At 35.5% G+C, this 22,500-nt stretch overlaps 1 protein-coding gene and 1 long non-coding RNA gene across 7 annotated transcripts in view; both read right to left on the reverse strand.

The window, feature by feature from the left end:
• The window catches only part of LOC125664628 (serine-protein kinase ATM-like), a 408,026-nt gene that overhangs the window by 125,559 nt on the left and 259,967 nt on the right, over window positions 1-22,500 (reverse strand). For all 6 annotated transcript variants that reach the window (XR_008800024.1, XM_048897448.2, XM_048897449.2 and 3 more), the window contains exons 39-40: window positions 2,993-3,132; window positions 1,191-1,295 (exon numbers count right to left, since the gene is read on the reverse strand). Coding sequence is in view for 5 of the 6 variants with exons in the window: in XM_048897448.2 (XP_048753405.2) it covers window positions 1,191-1,295; window positions 2,993-3,132 (245 nt within the window). In the remaining variant the exon portion in view is untranslated. The remainder of the gene's footprint in view (window positions 1-1,190; window positions 1,296-2,992; window positions 3,133-22,500) is intronic.
• LOC125664713 (uncharacterized) lies at window positions 10,830-20,355 on the reverse strand. Its single transcript, XR_007366045.2, has 3 exons — window positions 14,734-20,355; window positions 11,597-11,764; window positions 10,830-11,384 (listed from the first exon to the last, which is right to left on the reverse strand). It is a non-coding gene; the product is annotated as an uncharacterized LOC125664713 (long non-coding RNA).

Genomic DNA, 22,500 nt, shown 5'->3' on the forward strand with positions numbered 1-22,500 from the left:
CACTTTTGATTAGAAGGCTATTTTGGACACAAAATGTAAGGCACTAGTACTTTCAGAGGAAGAGACAGCCCACGCACATGATCATGTTAACTTAAATGTGATTGGTTAATTGAATCTTTAATCGGCCAATGACAACGGATGTTGTTACTGTTATGATAATGGGTTTACCTAAAACCCAGCTTTACAAATTACATACGAATAACATTGCTGTTTTCCCATATTATGTATATATATTTACGGAATAAAGGCAAGTACTTAAGATGGATATAAAATGTAAAAGTAATATAACAAGTGAGGTACATTACGTATATCATTAAGTATATCAGATGTAAAAGAGGGCCACAATCCCTATAAAATGTTTAGGATTGTGATAAACATGCACAGAGATGAAATTGACGTTAACGTCAACAACGTCAAACTTGTTTGATTCGCGAAGTAAATAACAGGATAATGCCCAAAACTTTGTATAATAGTACTAAGTATGATATTCAGTATTATTATACCTTTACTGTTATTACTATATATAAAATGAATACCATAAAACTGTCTATTTCCCTGAAAATGCACTACTTCCCTCATCTGAGGACTGCTCCCTGTAAAATCAGAGCTACTACCTCGGACTACTCCCTCATAAATATTCATTAACATTCTTTCATTAATATTCTTAACCAATCAAATTTTGCGGCGGGCGGAGCTTTCCAAGATTCTCGAGTTTGTGACGTAATGATATTACATCAGAAACAGCTGATATGATGGACGAGGGGAGATTTGATCCTCTTACTGAAGAACAACTACAGTCGATTATAGACAACAAATTGAGTCTAAACACAAAATTAATGCAGTTTTTTAATATGAAAAAACAAAAACAAACTAGAAATGATCGCTCAACTCTGACCGTACATTTAAGATTGCATTGGTTTGTCCACAATAAAGTGATAATTGGAGTCTACATTATCCAAGAAATAAATAAATCAGGTTTAACGAATACTATTGAAATTGTTTCGGTATAATAAAAAAGCTATGGAATGAGTACTTGGGGAAAATATCAAATTTATGGTCCCCCTCGGCAGGAAACTATTTCCCTCGGTGGCTTTTCCACCTTGGAAAATAGTTTCCTCCCTCATGGGACCATAAATTTGCTATTTCCCAAGTACCCATTCCATAACTGTATATTGTTGGCTTCTTAATACCTTGCTATATCCAAAAAGGAGGAGACCAGGGAGAACTGGGAGTCCTTTAAGGAACACAGGGCTCTGTACATCGATTCATTGAAACTGTACACATCACTAATAGCACTGAAAAGAAAAGCAGTTACATTCAATACTACATCTCCAAAATATGTCATTTTCTTCACTTGAGAAACAAAACAATGGTGTTCCAATACAATGATTTCATTATAAAGCCAATAGAAATAGGGCACACTATTGCCTGGTCAACAGTTTTGTTAACTGTTGTCTGGTCAATAGACCATGAGAGTGAGAGTTGGTTTAATAGTTTTAATTGTTGGTTTCATATCATTAGATTTACACACAAAAAATTAAGGTGTATAAAAATATAGTTATTGACTGGGTTCGAGAACAACAGCTGTTTTGTTCGACCCGAGAACGGGTCTGTTGTTGCTCGAAGCCATAGGCTGAGGGCAACATATCTGTTCGAGGGTCAAACAAAACAGCTGTTGTCTGAGGACACAGTCTATATATAAATTCTGTATCTTCATCAGTCAAACAGTGAATCTCGCCATTACGTAAACAAAGCAGCAGACCTAGAACCACGTGACTTACAAAGCCAATAGAAATAAAGCAGACTATTGCCTGGTCAATAGACCACAAGTGTGAGAATTGGTTTAACAGTAAAAATGTTACTTCTAAATCGTATTAGTTTTATATAAGAAATCTTTTTGGGTGTAAAGCAATTAATCACTCATTTAAAAACAACTACACAAAGTTAAAATTAACCCTATAGTGCTTGAAATATACACATTTGATTCAATTTAGTTTTTGTTACAGATTGTTAACACTAGTCACAATAAATTGAAATGAAGTTCGTGTATGAACTACATATATAACTCCATCGATATAGGTAGAAGCTAAGCATTTCTTAAATGCAATCTTCTGCCTACCAATGTACAACTTAAATCTACTGATTTCTGCCAAAGAAAATTCATATAATTCTTTTCAAACTTGCATTTGGAAAAGCCTCATATTTTCCTGTTTAAAATCTTGCAAAACATAATCTTTCCTCACCTCTCTCTTTCCTTCCCCATTTGGGATTTCCACATACTAAATATCCCCAAAGATAACAAAAAAAAATAAAGACGTGATATTAATAGAATCCTTCATTAGTACGAGTGTGGGATAGAGAAATTCCACCGAGTGGACACGATTCGCAGTCTACGACGAGGCTTTGCCGAGTCCTTGACAGTGAATCTTGTTCCAGAGGTGGAATTTCCCTATCCCACACGAGTATATTATGAAGGATTATTTTTCTCACATTTTACTTGCAGTTTAGTGCATAAATTTAGGAGCTTTGAGAAAAAATTCTAAATTATCAAAATACTCATTTGAATTTAAATGCAAAAACTAATTAGATAGGCAGAAAGAGCATACCCGAAAATGGTTTTACACTATAAGTGTACACTAACAAACCCAAGGTTGTCCACCAGAAAGCTATACATTAAAATATAAAGAAAATGATGCAAAATATTTTACTTCACCGTGTAACGTAAATTTTCACCGTGTAACATAAATCATTGAAAATATATGACGTCACAATCCAATGACGTTGCAGCAGTGTGAGACAGAAAAATCTCACATGGCTGTCTCACATAGGTTAAGTTGATCTCACACTGGTGATAATGTGAGAATAAGCAATCACCAAAGGATCTTTTTTTTTGGTAATGTATTATGAACATAAATTATTCATATACTATAGTACCCCCCAACCTACCTACCTCTTAGAAATGAGTTCTATTGGATAACACTTTCTTGTGTACCTTTCCTCAATGTTCAGGTCCCACTTTCCCACTTTGATTGCAGACATAAAGATGAGATTGCGTATTTCATCGGATTTTGACTTGTGATAATTTTCCAAGTAACTGTCCAGTAAGTGCTGTGATCCAAAACTATCCAGTGCCTAGAAAATTAAATAATTAGGATTGAAGAAACTTTTTGTATTTATTACATCGAAGAAAGTGAAGTCTTATACAAGATGGGCCTCAAAATCAGTTAAATGTTCACAGAATAATGAAGATATGTACATATGGACTGCATGATCAAGATAAGATGATTTGTTGTTTATTGATGTATGCACACATTTACAGTTCAGTTATGTAATATTCAATTTTCATACGCTCTGTTTTACTATTTGTCACAACAGGGGAGGGACAGAGGAAATGTATATTATAGATTAAAAGAGAGAGAAAAAAAAACTGGCATTGTAAGGGGAAGAAAGGGGTTCCATACATAGTCACACTATATGCTCATAAAATTTTAAATCACATGCTACCAAAAAAAAAAAAAATAAAAACAAGAGGCCCATGGGCCACATCGCTCACCTGAGTCCCCTTGGCTCATATCTAAAGGGAAATGTAACCCAAAATTTTTTTACATGATAAATGATAGGATTAATTATATGATAAAGATTTCTCATACTATTCTTTCGATATACAGCCTAGATAAGCTTCAGTACTAATTTTAAAACGTAAAAATTCCCACCATCTATAGAGGCTGCCATGCTACGGAACTCTTTAGTATTCAAGACCACAAAAATCAATAATTTTGACGTCACACCGTCTATTCCGGTTTTGATAAGATTCTAAGATCATCAAAGATGTGCATCTGCTAGATTTTACAAATACATTGTAAATAGGTGGATGCCTTCCTGTCAAGCAGTTAATTACAATAATGCGAAGGGGAGATGTGAAAAAAGTCCCCCCCCCCCCCTCCCCCCGAAACTCCTGAATCAACAAAGTTATTTGAAAAGAAAATACTATGTAAACTATGGATCCATCATTTGCGTAATGACAAGTTGAGGTTTGGGACATTTACATGTATGAAGAAACGAGTACCATCTGCCTGGTCTGCGACTGGACTGAACGTCTTCTTTTCTTAAATTCTTCTTGCGAAAAAACGGGCTCAAATCTACTCGGCTCCAAACTTAACTGTTCGTGACTTGTCATGTTTACAGTGCTGTTGATGAATAAACCGGAACCGACGGTGTGACATAATAAATTAAACTTCAATGGCCGCTCTCTTAGCGGCGGGTAATTTGAAATAAAAGATAGATTAATATTGATTTAATTGTTAAGCAAGGATTTTTTATTGTTAAAGACTGTCATTTACGATATCAGTAAGTAACTAGTGGGTATTGTTTTTTACAAAAAAACCAGATGTCTCCCCTTCAAAGTTTAATTGTCTAATAACCGGGGCAACAATAATGAGTGCAAGCGTAAGAGGCAATAACAACGGCTTGCATCAGTATTACACCTAAGTTATAGTCTTGACTATACTTTGATGTAAAAGAGTGACCTTGAATGAAGAAATGGGTCAAGGTCAAAGATTTTGGTACAGTACATCTTGTCTTAATATCTGCTTTCTAAGTTGTAAGTTTGAAATCCTAATGTCAAATAGTTTTCAGGTTATAGTCTTGATGTAAAAGAGTGACCTTGACACTGTAAGTGGATGAAGGTAAAAAATGATTGTGGTGTGCACCCCTCTTCCATATAACCTCTTCATATTCCAAGTTTAAAGTTTTAATGTCAAACAGTTGTCAAGTCAGCTTTTGGCCTGGACTATATTTTGACATAAAAAATTGACCTTGACTTGATAAATGGGTCAAGGTAAAAATGTTTGGTGGAATTCCCCCTTTCCTCATATTCTAAGTTTGAAGTCTTAATGTCAAAGCGTTCTAAAGTTATGGTCAATTCATGTTTTTCTTAATTTGACCTTGAATGAAGAAAGGGGTCAAGGTCAAAAATTTTGGTGCACTCTCCCATATCATCTCTCCATATTCCAAGTTTGAAGTTTTAATGTCAAACGGTTGTCAAGTCAGCTTTTGGTCTGGACTATATTTTGACATAAAAAATTGACCTTGACTTTATAAATGGGTCAAGATCAAAAATTTTGGTGGAATTCCCCCTTTCCTCATTCCCCCTTCTCATATCCTAAGTTTGAAGTCTTAATGTCAAAGGGTTCTAAAGTTATGGTCTATTCATGTTTTTCTTAATTTGACCTTGAATGAAGAAAGGGGTCAAGGTCAAAAATTTTGGTGCACTCTCCCATATCATCTCTCCATATTCCAAGTTTGAAGTTTTAATGTCAAACGGTTGTCAAGTCAGCTTTTGGTCTGGACTATATTTTGACATAAAAAATTGACCTTGACTTTATAAATGGGTCAAGATCAAAAATTTTGGTGGAATTCCCCCTTTCCTCATTCCCCCTTCTCATATCCTAAGTTTGAAGTCTTAATGTCAAAGGGTTCTAAAGTTATGGTCTATTCATGTTTTTCTTAATTTGACCTTGAATGAAGACAGGGGTCAAGGTCAAAAATTTTGGTGCAGTGCACCTTGTATCTATGTCCTCTTGCCACGTTCTAAGTTTGAAATCGTAATGTCAAAGGGTTCTCAGCTTCTTGGCCTGGACTATATGTTGACGTAAAAGATTGACCTTGACTTTATAAGTGGGTCAAGGTCAAACGTTTTGGTGGTGGGCACCCCTCCTCCATACCATCTCCTTATGTTCCAAGTTTGAAGTCTTAAAGTCAAAGGGTTCTCTAGTTAGGGCCCGGACAAAATTTGGTTGAAGAAGAATAAGAAGAATAAATGACAAAAACAATATGTCTCCCCTTTGAAGGGGAGACATAATAATTCATAAAGGCAACTATGTGGTTAGGGTTGCCTTTCCCTTTAAAGATTTTTTCTATATATTCGCATGTAAAACTTTGATCCCTATTGTGATCCCAACCTACTCCCAGGGGCCATGATTTTTTCAAAATTGAATCTGCACTATGTCAGGAAGATTTCATTGTAAATTTCCACTTTCCTGGCCCAGTAATTTTTGAGAAGAATATTTTTAAAGATTTTTCCTATATATTTGTTTATTATATACTTTCAATTTCATCTCTTCTTTTTTCTTTAAAAGTTTGCGGGCATATATCACACGATATATGCCCAGAAACATTCCGGCCCGCAAACATTACGTCACAATCAAATTTCTATGCGGTTAACTTTGAAATTTTTCGTGTTTTTCATCTTTTACTCAGTTAAACCGATAAAGTTATTTTTAAAAATAAAATTATTGTTAGTTTCTAAATTGAAAGTATATAATAAAAAGGTTATAGACTTTGTATGGGAAATATGACGACCTTTTTTTTTGTCGCAGACGGACCACGCAAGCTCGGTCCGTCTATGAGCCAAAAAACTCGGTCGTCATATTTTCCCATACAAAGTCTATAACCTATAAATATAAAACTTTGATCCCCCGTTGTGGCCCCATCCTACTCCCCGGGTCCATCATTTTAACAAACATAAATCTGAAATATGTTAGAAAGCTTTCATGTAAATATCAGCTTTTCTGGCTCAGAAGTTCTTGAGAAGAAGATTTTTAAACATTTTCCCTATATATTTGAATGTAAAACTTTGATCCCCTATTGTGGCGCCATCATACAACCGGGGGCCATGATTTAAACAAACTTGAATTTGCACTATGTCAGGAAGCTTTCATGTAAATCTCAGCTTTTCTGGCTCAGTGATTCTTGATAAGAAGATTTTTCTGAAACATTTGTATGTAAACTTTGATCCCCTACTGTGACCCCATCCAACCCCTGGGGGCCATGATTTGAACAAACTTGAATCTGCACTATGTCAGGAAGTTTTCATGTAAATTTCAGCTTTTCTGGTCCAGTGGTTCTTAAAAAGAAGAATTTTAAATGACCCCACCCTATTTTTGTGATTATCTCCCCTTTGAAAGGCACATGGCCCTTCATTTGAAAAAACTTGAAAGCCCTTCACTCAAGGATGCTTTTGGCCAAGTTTGGTTGAAATTGGCCCTGTGGTTCTGAAGAAGTTGAAAATGTAAAAAGCTTACAGACAGACGGACGGACAGACGACTGACAACAGGCGATCAGAATAGCTCACTTAGCTCAGGTGAGCTAAAAAAGCAGTGTTTGCCGATCGTATTAAACAGTGCTTGGTTATGTTTAAATATTAGCACTGCATGGATTAAATGCCATTGGCATCAATAATTAAAGCATAAATTAGTAATAAATGAAAAGGTGAAGATAACGAACAGTGATCAATCTAACAACTCCCACAAGGAATGTAAAAGGGAGAGTTGGGCAAACATGGACCCCTGGACACACCAGAGGTGGGATAGGTGCCTAGAAGGAGTAACCATCCCCTGTCAACTTGTCACACCCGGCCATGTGCCCCACATCTTGATCAGGTAAATGGAGTAATCCATAGTCAAAATCAGTGTGTAAAGAATGGCCAAACAATTAATATGAAACACGTCAGATAGCATTTGACCCAATGAGAGGTTGTATTGGTAAATTATATTGTTATAACAACCATAGAATTTGCAAAAATCTTACTTTAAACAAGACTGTTGAAATCCTCGAATATCAACTTGTTTGTCAGTAGCCTGCCTCGATTTAACAAGGGCCCATGGGCCATATCGCTCACCTGAGTCACCTTGGACCATATTTAAAAATTTTCTCTAAACATTCGCATGTAAAACTTTGATCCCCTATTGTGTCCCCACCCATGGTTTTTGTATATAACAGTATACAAAATGAAAGAAAAAGAGAGCAAGCTCAGATACCCCACACTCCAACATTGCTTGACAATGCCTCACATAATAAATGGTAATGCTATGCATTACTGCAAGAACAGCACAGATGGGCTCGAAATTCTAAGTTCAAAAGGGGCACAACTCCCAGAAAAATTAATGAATCAGAATTGCTTGGGAAAATGCACATCTAAACAGTGTGTCCTTATTAACTACAAACTTTCGCAAAATCCTGTTGAGCGGTCTCAAGAGGAGTTGGACTGACAAGAACAGGACAGACTGGCTAAAAATTCTAAGTTCAAAAGGGGCATACAGTACCTGAAACGTTCTACTTTCCTACTTGAATGGTGAACACATGATGAGTGAACGGTGCATGCACGGTGAGCGAATGATGAATGCACACAGAGCGAACGATGAATAAAGAGTTAATTCAAGCAGAGCAAAAGGTGAACGCACGCAGAGCGAACGCAATTTGGTGAATGGTGAGTGAAATTGCATGTTCTACAGTTCTGAATATGTTCAGTCTAAAACAAAGCATAGTACATTTTTGTGCAAGTACTGGATGTATATTTCTCATAAAATGATCGTAAATTGTACGCAGCAATCTTTCACATACAAAAGAAAATTTCTTATCTACTATGTTTACAGTATTACATGTACAGATACATATATACATGAAAAGTAAAGGGGAATTTTCATAACTTGAGCTCTGAACAGAAATAAACATTTTGATATGCGCAGATCTATGATGCTACATCGATGCTATATTTTTCTCAACAATATGTCCCCTGACTGTAGCATCAAAGTCCATGATGTTAGGTGGGACATGAATGGTACAGGATTTTCTCTTCATAATATTACAATGTGTCAAGTTTGATTGTTTGCAGATGTCCAAGAGTCAAAAGATAGTTTTAAAAGAAACAAGAGGCCCATGGGCCACATCGTTCACCTGAGTCACCTTGGTCCATATCAGAAGATTTTCCATATCTATTTACATGTAAAACCGTAGTCCCTATTATGGCCCCAAACCTTCCCCTGGAGGCCATGGTTTTTGCAAACTTGAATCTACACTATGTCAGAAAGCTTTCATGTAAATGTGAACTTCTTTGGCCCAATGGTTCTTGAGAAGAAGATTTTTAAAGATTTTTCCTATAAATTTGTATGTAAAACTTTGATGCCCCCCTTGAGGCCCAATCCAATCCCCGGGGTCCATGATTTTAACAAACTTGAATCTGCACTATATAAGGAAGCTTTCATATAAATCTCAGCTTTTCTGGCTCAGTGGTTCTTGAGAAGAAGATTTCTAAAGATTTTCCCTATATATTTGTATGTAAAATTTGATCCCCTATTGTGGCCCTATCCGACCCCCGGGGGCCATGATTTTAACAATTTAGAATCTGCATTATATAAGGAAGTTTTCATATAAATCTCAGCTTTTCTGGCTCAGTGGTTTTTGAGAAGAAGATTTTTAAAGATTTTCCCTATATATTTGTATGTAAAACTTTGATCCCCTATTATGGCCCCATCCGACCCCCAGGGGCCATGATTTTAACAATTTAAAATCTGCATTATATAAGGAAGCTTTCATATAAATCTCAGCTTTTCTGGCTCAGTGGTTCTTGAGAAGAAGATTTTTTAATGACCCTACCCTATTTTTACCTTTTCTTGATTATCTCCCCTTGGAAGGTGGCCTGGCCCTTTATTTTAACAATTTAGAGTTCCCTTTACCTAAGGATGTTTTGTGCCAACTTTGGTTGAAATTGGCCCAGTGGTTGTTGAAAAGAAGTTGAAAATGTGAAAAGTTTACAGACGGACGGACGCCGGAATACCGGTGATCAGAAAAGCTCACTTGAGCTTTCAGCTCAGGTGAGCTAATAATGCATTTTCACTATAAATTCCCATACCGAAAAAAGTTATAACTAAGTTATAACCTTTGTAACTAAGAAAAGTTACAAAAAAAGTTATAACTAAGTTATTGGAGTTTGGAACCACTTCTTCAAATAAAGTTATACTTTACTTATAAGGGCTATTCCAGAAATAAATACATGGGGGGGGGGGGGGTCGGGGTCGGGAGGCACCTTTTGTATATACCAAGCACCCATAAAAAAAAATAATAAAAAATTACCCCATGACCCATCAAATTGATAAACTCATTTTACAATGACCCATCTTAAAAAAAAAACTAACCAGACCCACCACAAAAATATTTTTAAAAATGAAAACGGTACAAATCTCGCGAGGTTTTCGGGACAAACATTCTAGTCAATGACGCGGTAATGCCTGTGCGACATTGTATCACAGTAGTTCTGAAGAAACGATGTCACATCAACAATCAAAGGCATCTATGGCGGGAATGTTGGAAAGATTGGGAGTCCAAACGATGCTATTATCATGAAATGGGTATGGATATGTTTTTCCACGAATCGTTCGTCTTCTAATGGAGCCCGCACCCGGAGGCCTCTATATCACCATCACACTGACTGATAAATATAACGCATCGGTACCCTCGTATAAATCAACTAAGGTTTGCCTATTTTTATTAGAAAACGGAATACCTATTGGTTTCAAAATATTCCCAAAATCGATGCACTGTAAACTGTAATAATCTACAGAACAGAGTTCGCCGCCATCACGTCCAAAGGGACCCTACTAAACGCGCCTCTAATTTGAAGAGTGCCGTAATGGAAAGTTATGCGCTGCAAAGAGCGACAACTCGAATAATTCTATGTTACTTCCGATTTCGAAAGCAGCACTTCGAAAGCACGTTTTCAATTTTCCCTCCGACGTTTTGTAACCAACACGACAAGAGCGACAATAAAAATATTCTGAAAACTCAACACCCACGTGGCACAAAATAAAACAATAGAAACTACCCACTACCCATAATAAATATTTTTTTAACAGTCCAACCACGGACCAAATAAAATATGAAAAAATACGACCACCCACACAAAAAAATATCATTTGCCGCCCGACCCCCCCCCCATTTGATCATTTCTGGAACAGCCCTAACTAAGTTACAAAAAAGTTATACTCATGTATAAGTTATCATCTTTTATTTCAACATGAATACAACAAGTGCATAAAAGTTATCAAAAAGTTATACTTCAAAAAAGTTATACTTCATAAAAGTTACAAAAAGTTATACTTAAGTTATGGAAAAGTTACAATAAAGTTATACCTGACAAAAGTTACAAAAAAGTTATACCCAACAAAAGTTATGGAAAAGTTACAAAAAATTTATACCTGACAAAAGTTATGGAAAAGTTACAAAAAAGTTATACCCGACAAAAGTTATACGTAGCAAAAAGTATAATAAATACAGGGATAATAAGACATTATAGATTATAAACAGCGACTATTGTTGGTATAATTAATTTCATTTATAAAGTTTGGAACAAAAATATTTTTAAAAGAATAAATAAAATATTTATTACTAACTCTTTGTACATATTATTATCACATTAAAAATTGGACAATCCCATATCACATTACTGAATGGATAAAAGTTAGGTCTGTTTCCTGTTTTGGAGGCTGACTAGGGAACTAATCTTGGTCCTCATCGAAAACTTGACAATGGCCTCTGAATCCCGGCATAGTCTTTAAATAAAAAAAAAAATACTCTAGTATTAACCAACTGTGATTAATTCTCCAATTTAAAAGATGGATGAAAATTACAAGTTTTTTGTTTTCACCTTATACATCTTCACAAATTGAAAGAAATGTGGGTGACTGATTATTCTTATTCGAAGTTACAACAATTTGTCATTGTGTTATATAAACAATTTATTAATTGAATTATAATCTCTTACCAAGAATAGTCTTCAAAATGGCCTTTTCAAGACCTTCCTTTGCATTTGCACCAGTTAGGTTCCCCCTCCTGACAAGTTACACTTTTTTTTCTTTTTGGCTTATATAAAGCTCGTATATCTTTGGAATAAACGTAGATCCCACTACCAGGCATCAGCTCCATCATGCATCTAGAATAAGAAAAAGAAGAAAAGATAAAAGAAAATCACAATCCATTTATTTAAGCTCTATTTTAATAATTATTATTATTAAAGATAAAAAAGACTCAAAAACTTTTTTAACTCAGGAAACAATTTTTTTTTATTACTCATTCTGAAATTTTCTTATCTAATTTATAGCTTTTTTAACTTCATGTGCTTAAAAAAGAATTTTCTCCCTACTTTCCTACCCGACCTTTTTTATCCTGAGTTGGGAGAGCTAGGCCTAGAGGGCAAGCAAATATTTTCTTAAAGATGGCCTAATAAATATTTTTTTCAGTATTAGGGAAGGGAAATTCTATACTATTATAAACACTTTTTCTTATTTCTAAATCATGTAAATTTTCATAATCGTACTTTTATTATTTAAAAATGTCTGTCCACATAAGAATATGTAGTTTGTCAACAAAATGGAGGGAATCAGGAAGGGCTAATATGTAGGACTGTATAGTCCAACTGCAGTTTTAATTATCCTCAAGTTTAAACAAGAGGTACTGTGAGCAATGCTCACTAAGAATACCCCCCGCTTACCCCAATCTCCCAAAGGGTGTTGTTAATACAGTGGAACCCCGTTATTACGTTCCCCCTTTAATACGTTAGTCTGCATATTACGTTGGAATTTCAAAGCACAAAACCATTTCTTAACAAACCTATATAAAAGAGACCTCGTTATTACGTTGCCCTAAGATGCCGGGACTCGGTATTACGTTGTAAAATTTCCGACAAAAACGTAATAAACCCCTAATTATTCAATAATGATTCTCAAAATAATAAGCCATTCACACCTTGACTGTCTGAGGCAGTCACCACGTAAATTTCCTGGTCTGTTCGGGGATTAGAGACGCTTGACTGATCACGCTTCGATAGATCTAGCGACATCAATACAGGTGAATACCTCGTATCGAAGCCAGTGATAAACAATTAAATAATGTTTATTTAGACATTGTACTCTATGAAATTTACTTCATTTTTCATATTTTGATAATCAAAGAAATAATTTCTCAACCACCTGAGTGTTCAGCATAGTGTGATTACCTTCGCTATTAAAACTCTATTTACGTACAGCTTTGGTACCGAACATGAAAGACAAGATTTATCGTAGCATTGTTAAAACCGCTTGGGTAACTGCTTGGACATAGGTGACGAAAGGTGGTCAATTAAAAAATTGTCTGTTGTTTAGACATGCAGCTTGGGTGTTCGTAAATCTCGTCCATACATACACCAATCAAACTGTACTGTGTTATCAGCCGATTCGCGCACGGCATTTACCTCAGTGAATATTCTAAAATCCCTTGATGCGCACGTGATTTTAGTGCCATCATTTAGCGTTATAAATGAAATCTTCGTGCATCATTATATATTTTTTTTATGTGGATTGCGCTTAAATTGTTCTCCGTGTTTATCGTTGGTGAGAAAAGTGTGTAAGTGTTGGGTATCGTGTGCGTTTTGTGTCTATAGTTTTGTTGTTTTGGGGTGGGATTTTTTTTTATTGTGTTGTGTATTGTGTAATTAGAGAACTTAATAAAACGATGTTTTGTTATTTTTTTAATACGAATGTTGAATACGAACCGGAACGAGTTATTGATAGAAATTTACATGAACGCATTGTTTTAAAGTTGAACAAAATGGCGGTCCAAACGAATGCAGAAAAAACAACGTTTATCAAAACATCCTTATGTATCCTACACCAGAAATAAAGAAAAGGGATAAGAACATGAAGAATTACGGATATTAAAGATAAGATGTAAATAAAACAAAGTATAATAGTCTTTTAAACAAAGAAACAGTAAAGATATATTCACACACCCCTTCACGGAGTACCAACGGACGATATACAATTTCCAAATGATATTTTTAACGGATTTCACTGGGAACGTTTATTACGTTGCCCCCGGTATTACGTTACTTTATCGTGACAAAATGGAAAACGTAATAACGGGGTTCCACTGTAGGTATAAATTACCTCTTTCCTGCGTGTAAAAATATGGTATGCCTTTGTAGAAGAAAATGGAAGATATAGTCCGAACACAAATCCATGGCATGAACCTATAATTTTGACCTTGAGATCAAAGGTCAAGGTCATAAAGAGGTCATGAATGTACATGACACATAGTCTCATGGTGATACACCCATGTCTTATGGTATGACTATGTCAAAACCCTATAATCAATTTTGACCTCGAGGTCAAAGTTCAAGGTCATATAGAGGTCATGAAGGTACTTGACACATCGTCTCATGGTGATACACTCATGTGTCAAATATGGTATGCCTATGTCAAAGAACAAAGAAGTCATGGCCCTGACACGAATCCATTGTAAAAACCTTTAATTTTGACCTTGAGGTCAAGGTCATATGGAGGTCATGAAGGTACATGACACATCATCTCATGGTGATACACTCATGTGTTAAATATGGTATGCCTATGTCAAAGAACAAAAAAGTTATGGCCCGGACACGAATCCATTGTAAAAACCTTTAATTTTGACCTTGAGGTCAAGGTCATATAGAGGTCATGAAGGTACATGACACATTGTCTCATGGTGATACACTCATGTGTCAAATATGGTATGCCTATGTCAAAGAACAAAGAAGTTATGGCCCGGACACGAATCCATTGTAAAAAACCTTTAATTCTGACCTTGAGGTCAAGGATCAAGGTCATATAGAGGTCATGAAGGTACTTGACACATTGTCTCATGGTGATCTACCTGTGTGCCAAATATGGTATGCCTAAGTCAAAGAACAAAGAAGTTATGGCCCGGACACGAATCTGCACAGACAGACGGACGGACAGACGGACGGACGGACGGACGGACAGACAGACAGACAGAGTGATTCCTATATACCCCCCAGAACTTCGTTCGGGGGGTATAATAAACTTAATACATTCTGACAAAATTTGTGTAAATATTGTAAATAGAAACTTGCTTGAAAAGGCTTACCTAAGATCTTGGCGGGATGCACGCCAGGAAAGCCATGGCAGCTGGCTTTCACCAAATCCCCGACTTTATATACTGGCAAAACTCCTTTCTTGGATCTTTGATGCGTGATAAGGTTATGATGCTGACCTTTTCTTCCTCTATCCACTCCATAAGGGCATACATGGTTCGTTGAAGAAAGTAATAATAGAACCTTTTAACTTTCACCTTCTTGAACCGACGCTACATTGTTTGAAAATGGAGAGCGGAGCCAATGAAAATCGTTTTACTGCCCCTTTTCAGATTTGACCAATCAGCGATTAGAGGAAATACTGGAATCAAGGAATTAAAAACCTTTATGACTTCAAATGATTAAAAATCGTAAAGTAAATACGTGAGATTTTTTTTAGTTATTCATCAGTTTTGCTTAAATTGATCAGGAACATTCAAACGTATTTTTCTTAATTATGTAAATACTCGATTCGCACACTTCCGGTTATTCCGGATGTAAACAAAGAAGGCACCATTTTAAAAAGAAAGAAAATCGAAACACGTCTGCTCCGAAGCCCTCACAAACGTGGTAGCTACCAGGTTTTCCATGCCGATAAGTCTAATCCAACACTCAAAGTATCCCTTTGGCGAATGCAACAAGGAAAAGACAACATTTCATCAGAAAATTTCGGCAATCGAAGCGTGGCATGTGAAACTGCTGGCCCTGTTGCCATTATGATTATCGATGCCTTTCATGAGTTAGTTCTTGTTACGATTATGTACCATAACTGTTGATGTAGCAGAAAGGTAACAAGTTCCTAGATTTCGTTTTATGCATTATTTTCTGATGCTTGTGAATGATCCAATATTCATAATCATAAGTTACAAGCCCGGCACATGCAATCTTTTGATTTAGAATTGACAATGTAGCGATCATTTTATTAATTACATTTTATTTGTGAATTTTTATTTCCCCTCAGAAATGACTTCAAATTGTAAAAAGTTTAAATGTAATGTCAAGCGGATTTATTTACTTATTTCTTTTTTACGTCATCAGTCACATTGTGATAGACATCATAGGTTATACAATCGATATATAATTTACTTCTTCTCTAGCCAATCAAATGACATGTTGCACCAAACATTATATAGAAACATTTGTGCTATTTATGTACTTTACAATAATTGTATTGTTTTTAAATGCTTCAAGATGTTGCTGAAGATCCTGCTTTTTTGCCATATATGTTGACGGAGATTCAGAATGAGACAGATCAAGACAAAGAGTTTGATATATGCTCTTGCACCTGACAGAAAAAGTTGAGGATCTTGGACCACTTTGGTGCTCATCTTGTATCCATTTTAAGGATTTTAATGGAGACACCTTTTCCATGGCACCCAACATATTGAAACCCAAATAGCATTTGCGGTTTGTGTTCATAAGCAGCTACTGACGTTGTCCCAAGCTCTGAAGTTTGGCAGCAGTAAACGGGAACTCTTTCAGAAGATAATGGAAAGAAAGGGACACTGTCCAAGTGAAATAACAGACAGGGTTGCTGTTATTGGTGCCTACAGTAAGATACCTTTGAAATCTAAGGAACAGGGAATCCTTTTGACCTTAGCTGGAAATTATAGGTCCGTGTGGTTTTCTTCAAAAGACTACTTGTGGACCAACAGGTTGTTCACAGTGTTGACTATAAGTCAACTACAAGGAGAGACAACAAAATAATTCGATTCAAGGAAACATGCTTTGGGAAAGTAGAAATTTTTGTTAAAGTAACGGGACATGGCAGTAGTGATTTGTTCATGGCTCTGGTGAAGTTCATGGATAGAGACAATGCAGTTGCTGACCATCAACGTCAACAAAGTTCTTTAAACAATCACATGGTTCAATTGAAACCACCATCTGGAAGAGTGCAAGCTGTACTTGTCCAGGATATTTTGGATGTGTGTGTTTGTGAGACTACAAATGAAAAACTTTATTTTATTTCCATAGTTCCTAACAGGATTGAACAGGAATATAACATGAACATGTTCAATGTCCAGAACAGAGACATCATTTAACAGTCATACCTTGTTTTGTGTCACATTTACCAATAAGAATTGAATACAGAAATATTTTTGAATACTTTTTTGGAAAAGACATTTTTATATGCCTTAATTTGATTTTGATAGACTATGCATACCTAAATTGATGAATATTGTCTCTTTTAACATGGAACAGAAGTCCATATGGACTTATTTTTAATAAATACTGTGACACATCTCATACATGTGTTCAGTTCATTATTCGTTTAAAAAAAACAATTCAACCTGCCATTCTCCATAAATAAGCACCTAGTGGTAATTGATCAACAATCATTATACATGGTGTTTTGAATTCTCATGAGTTACATCAGCTTATAAAGTTCATTGAAAATATAATATATAGAATGTTTTATTGGTCGTACAATGTATTTATTATTCTATAAGTAAGGATCCTTGAATTTGTAATTTTTCCATGCAATTTCTAATCAATTCCTTAATCATCCCCCCAAAAGAAAAAGATTTAACAAGAAGTCCATGGGTCTAGAATCACTTTTCTGATACATTGTAGAACAGGCAAAAATTCTCACTAACCAAGATTCATCAATAACAAAGTTTGATGATGTCAAGTCAAATAGTACCTGAAAATTTAAATGTAACTGTCCAAAAGTAGGTCACGGTGACCTACTTTTGGTCGACACACTGAAGACTCAAGATGCATCAACTGACAAGTCAAATAGTATTCAAATATAGCCGTCAAATTCCAAAAGAAGGCCACAGTGACCTACTTTTTGGTCGACACACTTTAAAGACTCAAGATGCATCAACTGACAAAGTTTGATAACTGAAGTCAAATAGTATCTGAAATATTCAGATATAAAGGTCAAATTCCAAAAGTAGGTCGCAGTGACCTACTTTTTGGTCGACACACTCTGAAGACTCAAGACCCATCAACTGACAAAGTTTAATGATTGTAAGTCAAATAGTTTCTGAAATATTAAAATATAGCTGTCAAAATCCAAAAATACGTCACGGTAACCTACTTTTTAGTCAACACACTCTGAAGACTCAACATGCACCAACTGACAAAGTTTGATAATTGTAAGTCAAATAGTATCTGAAATATTACAATATAGTCGTCAAATTCCAAAAGTAGGTCACGGTGACCCACTTTTTGGTCAACAAACTATGAATACTCAAGATGCATTAACTGACAAAGTTTGATGATCCTAGCTTTCATAGTGTCCAAAATATGCATCTAAAATTGAAAATGTGAAATTGGAATGTCTGCAAAATTCAAAAAGTAGGTCACTGTGACCTACTCTTTTTTATAAATATGTTTCGAGGCCTCTAGATGCATCAACTTACAAGGTTAGATGATTCTAAACCTCTCGGTATCTGAAATAACAACCTAAAATGTCTTCATAAATGATTAACCACAAAATTCAGAAAGTAGGTCATGGTGACATACTTTTCACATGACACACTTCAAGGTCCCATGATCCATCAACTGACAACTTTTGATGATCATAGGCTCAAAAGTGTCCAAGATATGCATCAAAATCCATTTAATAATAATTACCTGCGAAATTCAAAAAGTAGATCACCATGACCTACTTTTGAGACAACATGATATTAGGTCCTAAGATGCATCAACTGACAAAATTTGATGATCCTAGTCTTTATACTAAGCAAAATATCAAAGTTTAACAAAACAAAATTTAAGGTCAACTTTGAAGTGACCTTGAGACCACACTCTTTGCCCCAGGATGATGCCTTGAACAATTTTTAATCTACAACCTACCTCATCCTTATGCATAAGTTTGGTGATAATTTGCCAAGTGGTTCTTGAGAAGAAGATTTTTTAGCCACCACTACTTTTGTTTGCATTTTCCTAATTATCTCCCCTTGTTAAAGGGTCACAACCCTAGTTTTAGTACAAATGAAGCCCTTGGGCCAAGGATACCCTGTGACAAATTTGACAAAAATTGGCCAAGGGGTTCTTGAGATAGAGCCCTTTTTCCAAAAAGTTGACGCACACCGCACGCCAGACATATGGCCATATGATTAGCTCTTTGAGCCTTCGGCTCAGAAGAGCTAAAAATTCAACATTGAAATTTCCCTCTGACTAGCTTTTTTGTGGCAAAATAAGTAATGGCACAATTCACTAAATTGTCACTGAAGTGTTTGAAAGTGAATGATCACTAAAAATTTACAAAAGTCAATCCAGTTAAAGACCCAATTTTAAGTGAACACCCCCAAATTGTAAACTGCCTGTCAATCAAACATTTAACAATAGATCTCAGGTGGAGGGACATCTGCAGACACTGTGGTCTGGAGCTACCCCAGTTAAACCGGGTCCATAGGACATTATCATTTCAATGATAGAACATTCTATCTAGGCAAACATGGACCCCTGGACACACTTGAGGTGGCATCAGGTGCCTATCTGAAAGACCCGTGATTCTCACTTCTGTTGAGTGTTGTCGAAGGAGTACATGTATGTCTACGTCTTAGGTTCAATGCGGCCATGGCATGAATGGGGTTCAAACTCACTACCCCCAGGTTACGGAGCGAACGCTCTACAACTGATCTCCACAGCCGTTTCATAATTATCTCCCCTTTGAAGTTGTGCTTCTAGTTTCTCAGAAACACTGCCCTTTTCCCCCGAGCATACCTAGAAAATGACATTTTGCTCCAAATATCACGCATATAACATTGAGAGTCTACATTTATGTTTTATTATCAAAGCTCATGGAATACTGCGAATGCCAATTAAAAGCCAATACCGATGAATTCCAGTGTGTTCTGATACGTAAAAAATTACACAACCCAATTAACTTCATATAAAATCCAGTGATTTGAATGTGAGCTAGCTACCTCATATCCAAATGATGTCGTCATTTTCTTCGAATGCACGCAAGACTCTTAACAAATATAAACATAATTTTTCTTTAATTCTGCCACAATAAAGAAACCGGAGACAGAAATGAGAAATCGCTGTTACCGGTATATCAATGTTTCTTTAACTTGGTGTTCAAACCATTATATTTCTGCACCAGAAAAGCTTTTGACGAACGACTGTAGTTTTTGCTCCAGCGCGGTATATCTGATGTGGTTTCAATTTCGATTTAATACCCATTCAAATCAGTACAAAAACCAATAATTTTGCATTGATCAAAAATTAATAAATAGATCTATGTGTGATACAGTTTTTATTTTCCTACTCAGAACATCGCTTGGAGAGAACTCTCGTGTATTGTGTCAAAATTAACGGCAAAGTTGGTGACGTCAGTTTGATATAGAGTTTTCCGTTGAATATATTACAGCTGCTATGGAAAATGGTCATATTCATAAACGATACATTCTCAAATACCAGGTTTAGCATTTTGGTGAATTTTCTTGACAGGGCAGATTTTGACCAAAACCGTACCTTGTTCTTTACATTTTAATTCCTCTATAATAATGCTACATGACAATTAGGCAAATATTAGTCCAGTACTCATTTTGAAGAATTTCAAAATGTTCATATGTTAAAGCACAACATGTAACCAGGGAGAAACAAGAATATACTCAGGTGGCCTGGAAAAAAAGAGGTAACCTTATGGTTGTCCTATATTCATGCGAGATTTTCACAACATGTAATTTATAGTAAATGTATTTGCTTTTCTAAGCCACAACAACACATTAGTAAGAATGATTTAGTCAAATGAATAAGTGGCCTATGGGCCACATTGCTCACATGAGTCACCCTGGCCCATATTTAAAGATTTTCCCTATATATTCGCATGTAAAACTTTGATCCCCTATTCTGGCCCCACCCTACCCCCCAGGCCATGATTTTAACAAACTTGAATCTGCTCTATATCATTCAGGAAGCTTTCATGTAAGTTTCAACTTTTCTGGCCCAGTGGTTCTTGAGAAGATTTTTAAAGATTTTCCCTACATATTAATTTGCATGTAAAACTTTGATCCCCTATTGTGTCCCCACTCTACCCTCGGGGGCCATGATTTTAACAAACTTGAATCCCCTCTCTATCAGGAAGCTTTCATGTAAGTTTCAACTTTTATGGCCCGGTAGTTCTTGAGAAAAAGATTTTCTCTATATAATCACATGTAAAACTTTGATTCCCTGTTCACCGTATCCAACAGAACATTTGGGGTGTTAACTATGCGACGACCTGAGTGTTGATTTTTCACCGCAGCTGACAATGTGAGTTCATTTCCAATTTTTACAAAAAAGGATCCATTGTCCGATTAAATCTATAATTGCACGGAAGGAAGGCATAATAAGGGTTTCTTAAACTAACGACAAAGTATATGTATAACTTGCAGTTTTTGCAAACACCTCCGCCCAATTTGAGAATCTGGCTCAAAAACAAAACATCACCCGGTTTGTGCAGAGATCTTACAATCAAAAGTGTTGCATGGAGTTTACTCATACTAGGAAAAAAAAATTATTTGCTGAAATTCAGTTTTTGTGCTTTTAGAAATTTGTTTGATAATAGGTTTGAAGTAGCTAAATCTAATCATGTTAATAAGCTATTTCATATTTATAGCTTTATCAATCTGTAATTAGCTTGATAAAACTGTATAGCTAAATATAGAGATGGTACTGGACCTGTTGATTCCTACTTAGGCCTATAATGTTGAACAGTGTGTAAACATAGCTAGTCATTGGTATCTTTTTTATCAATTGTAATTCTATTTTTATTTTTTACAGAGTGTTCCCTGTTCTTTGTGAAAGTCAGATACAGGCAATGTGAATATTTCTAAAATCTGTTTATCAAATTGAAAGTTAAAACGAAGAATAACACCTTATCCAAATCTAGCTGAAGAACTGTAGCTCTCTGAAAAAATATTAAGACGGAACAGATGTTTATTAAAGTTAAAACGAAGAATAACACTTTATCCAACTCATGCCCTGACTTAGACCCAAGTTAGTCTACTGAGCCTATGACATGTATTTGTGAGTACAGGCACTCGGAATTACAAGAAAAATGGATGGAACTAACAGTGGAGTTGTTGAAGATGAAACCAATTGTTGTTTCCAAATATTGAGCAAGCAAAAGATTCAACTTCTGAACTTCTGTGGTTATAGATGTCTCTTTTCATCAATTTTCAGTGTTGATATGATCTGTTCTATTGTTTACAGAGCTTAATTATTCTGAAAGTTTATAAGGATATAACATACATATTACAGGAAAGTATGTGTTTTGTAGTACTTGTTTTGGTAAAGTCCAATACCCATTTAATTCTTGAAAAGTTCTAGTGACGTGTTCATGAACTGTCCTTAGTTTGTTCATACAGTTTACTAGAACTGTTCCTGAAAGATTACACGAGACAAGAATTTAAAGGGACTGATTCACGATTTTACCCAAAATTTTGTTTTTCACTTTTAATGATCAAAATCTACTGTCTAATGTGTTTGAAAGATTTCACATGAAAATTAAGGTTATACATCATCACAGAAGCTCATTTTAGAGAGTTTATTCTTTGTTTTGTAAACAAAGATTGAGGTACGCTATTGTTTACGAAATTTTCAAAAGAAATGGATATCGATCTAAGTTTATTATATCTTTCACATTTCAAGTATTTTTGGGGTAAAATGTGTCAGCTAAAAGTTAAAATTTGTGACTATGCAAAATTAAGATGCATTATATTACAAAATTAATATTTCACTTGTTTGTTTGTTTACATAAAAAGACTCGAGTCTTTGTTTACATAACACATATTTAAGGCTAAAATATTGCTTGCATTCTTGCGGTCAAAATTTTG

Source organism: Ostrea edulis, chromosome 1 (genome assembly GCF_947568905.1).
Source record: "Ostrea edulis chromosome 1, xbOstEdul1.1, whole genome shotgun sequence".
NCBI classification, from domain to species: Eukaryota; Metazoa; Mollusca; class Bivalvia; order Ostreida; family Ostreidae; genus Ostrea; species Ostrea edulis.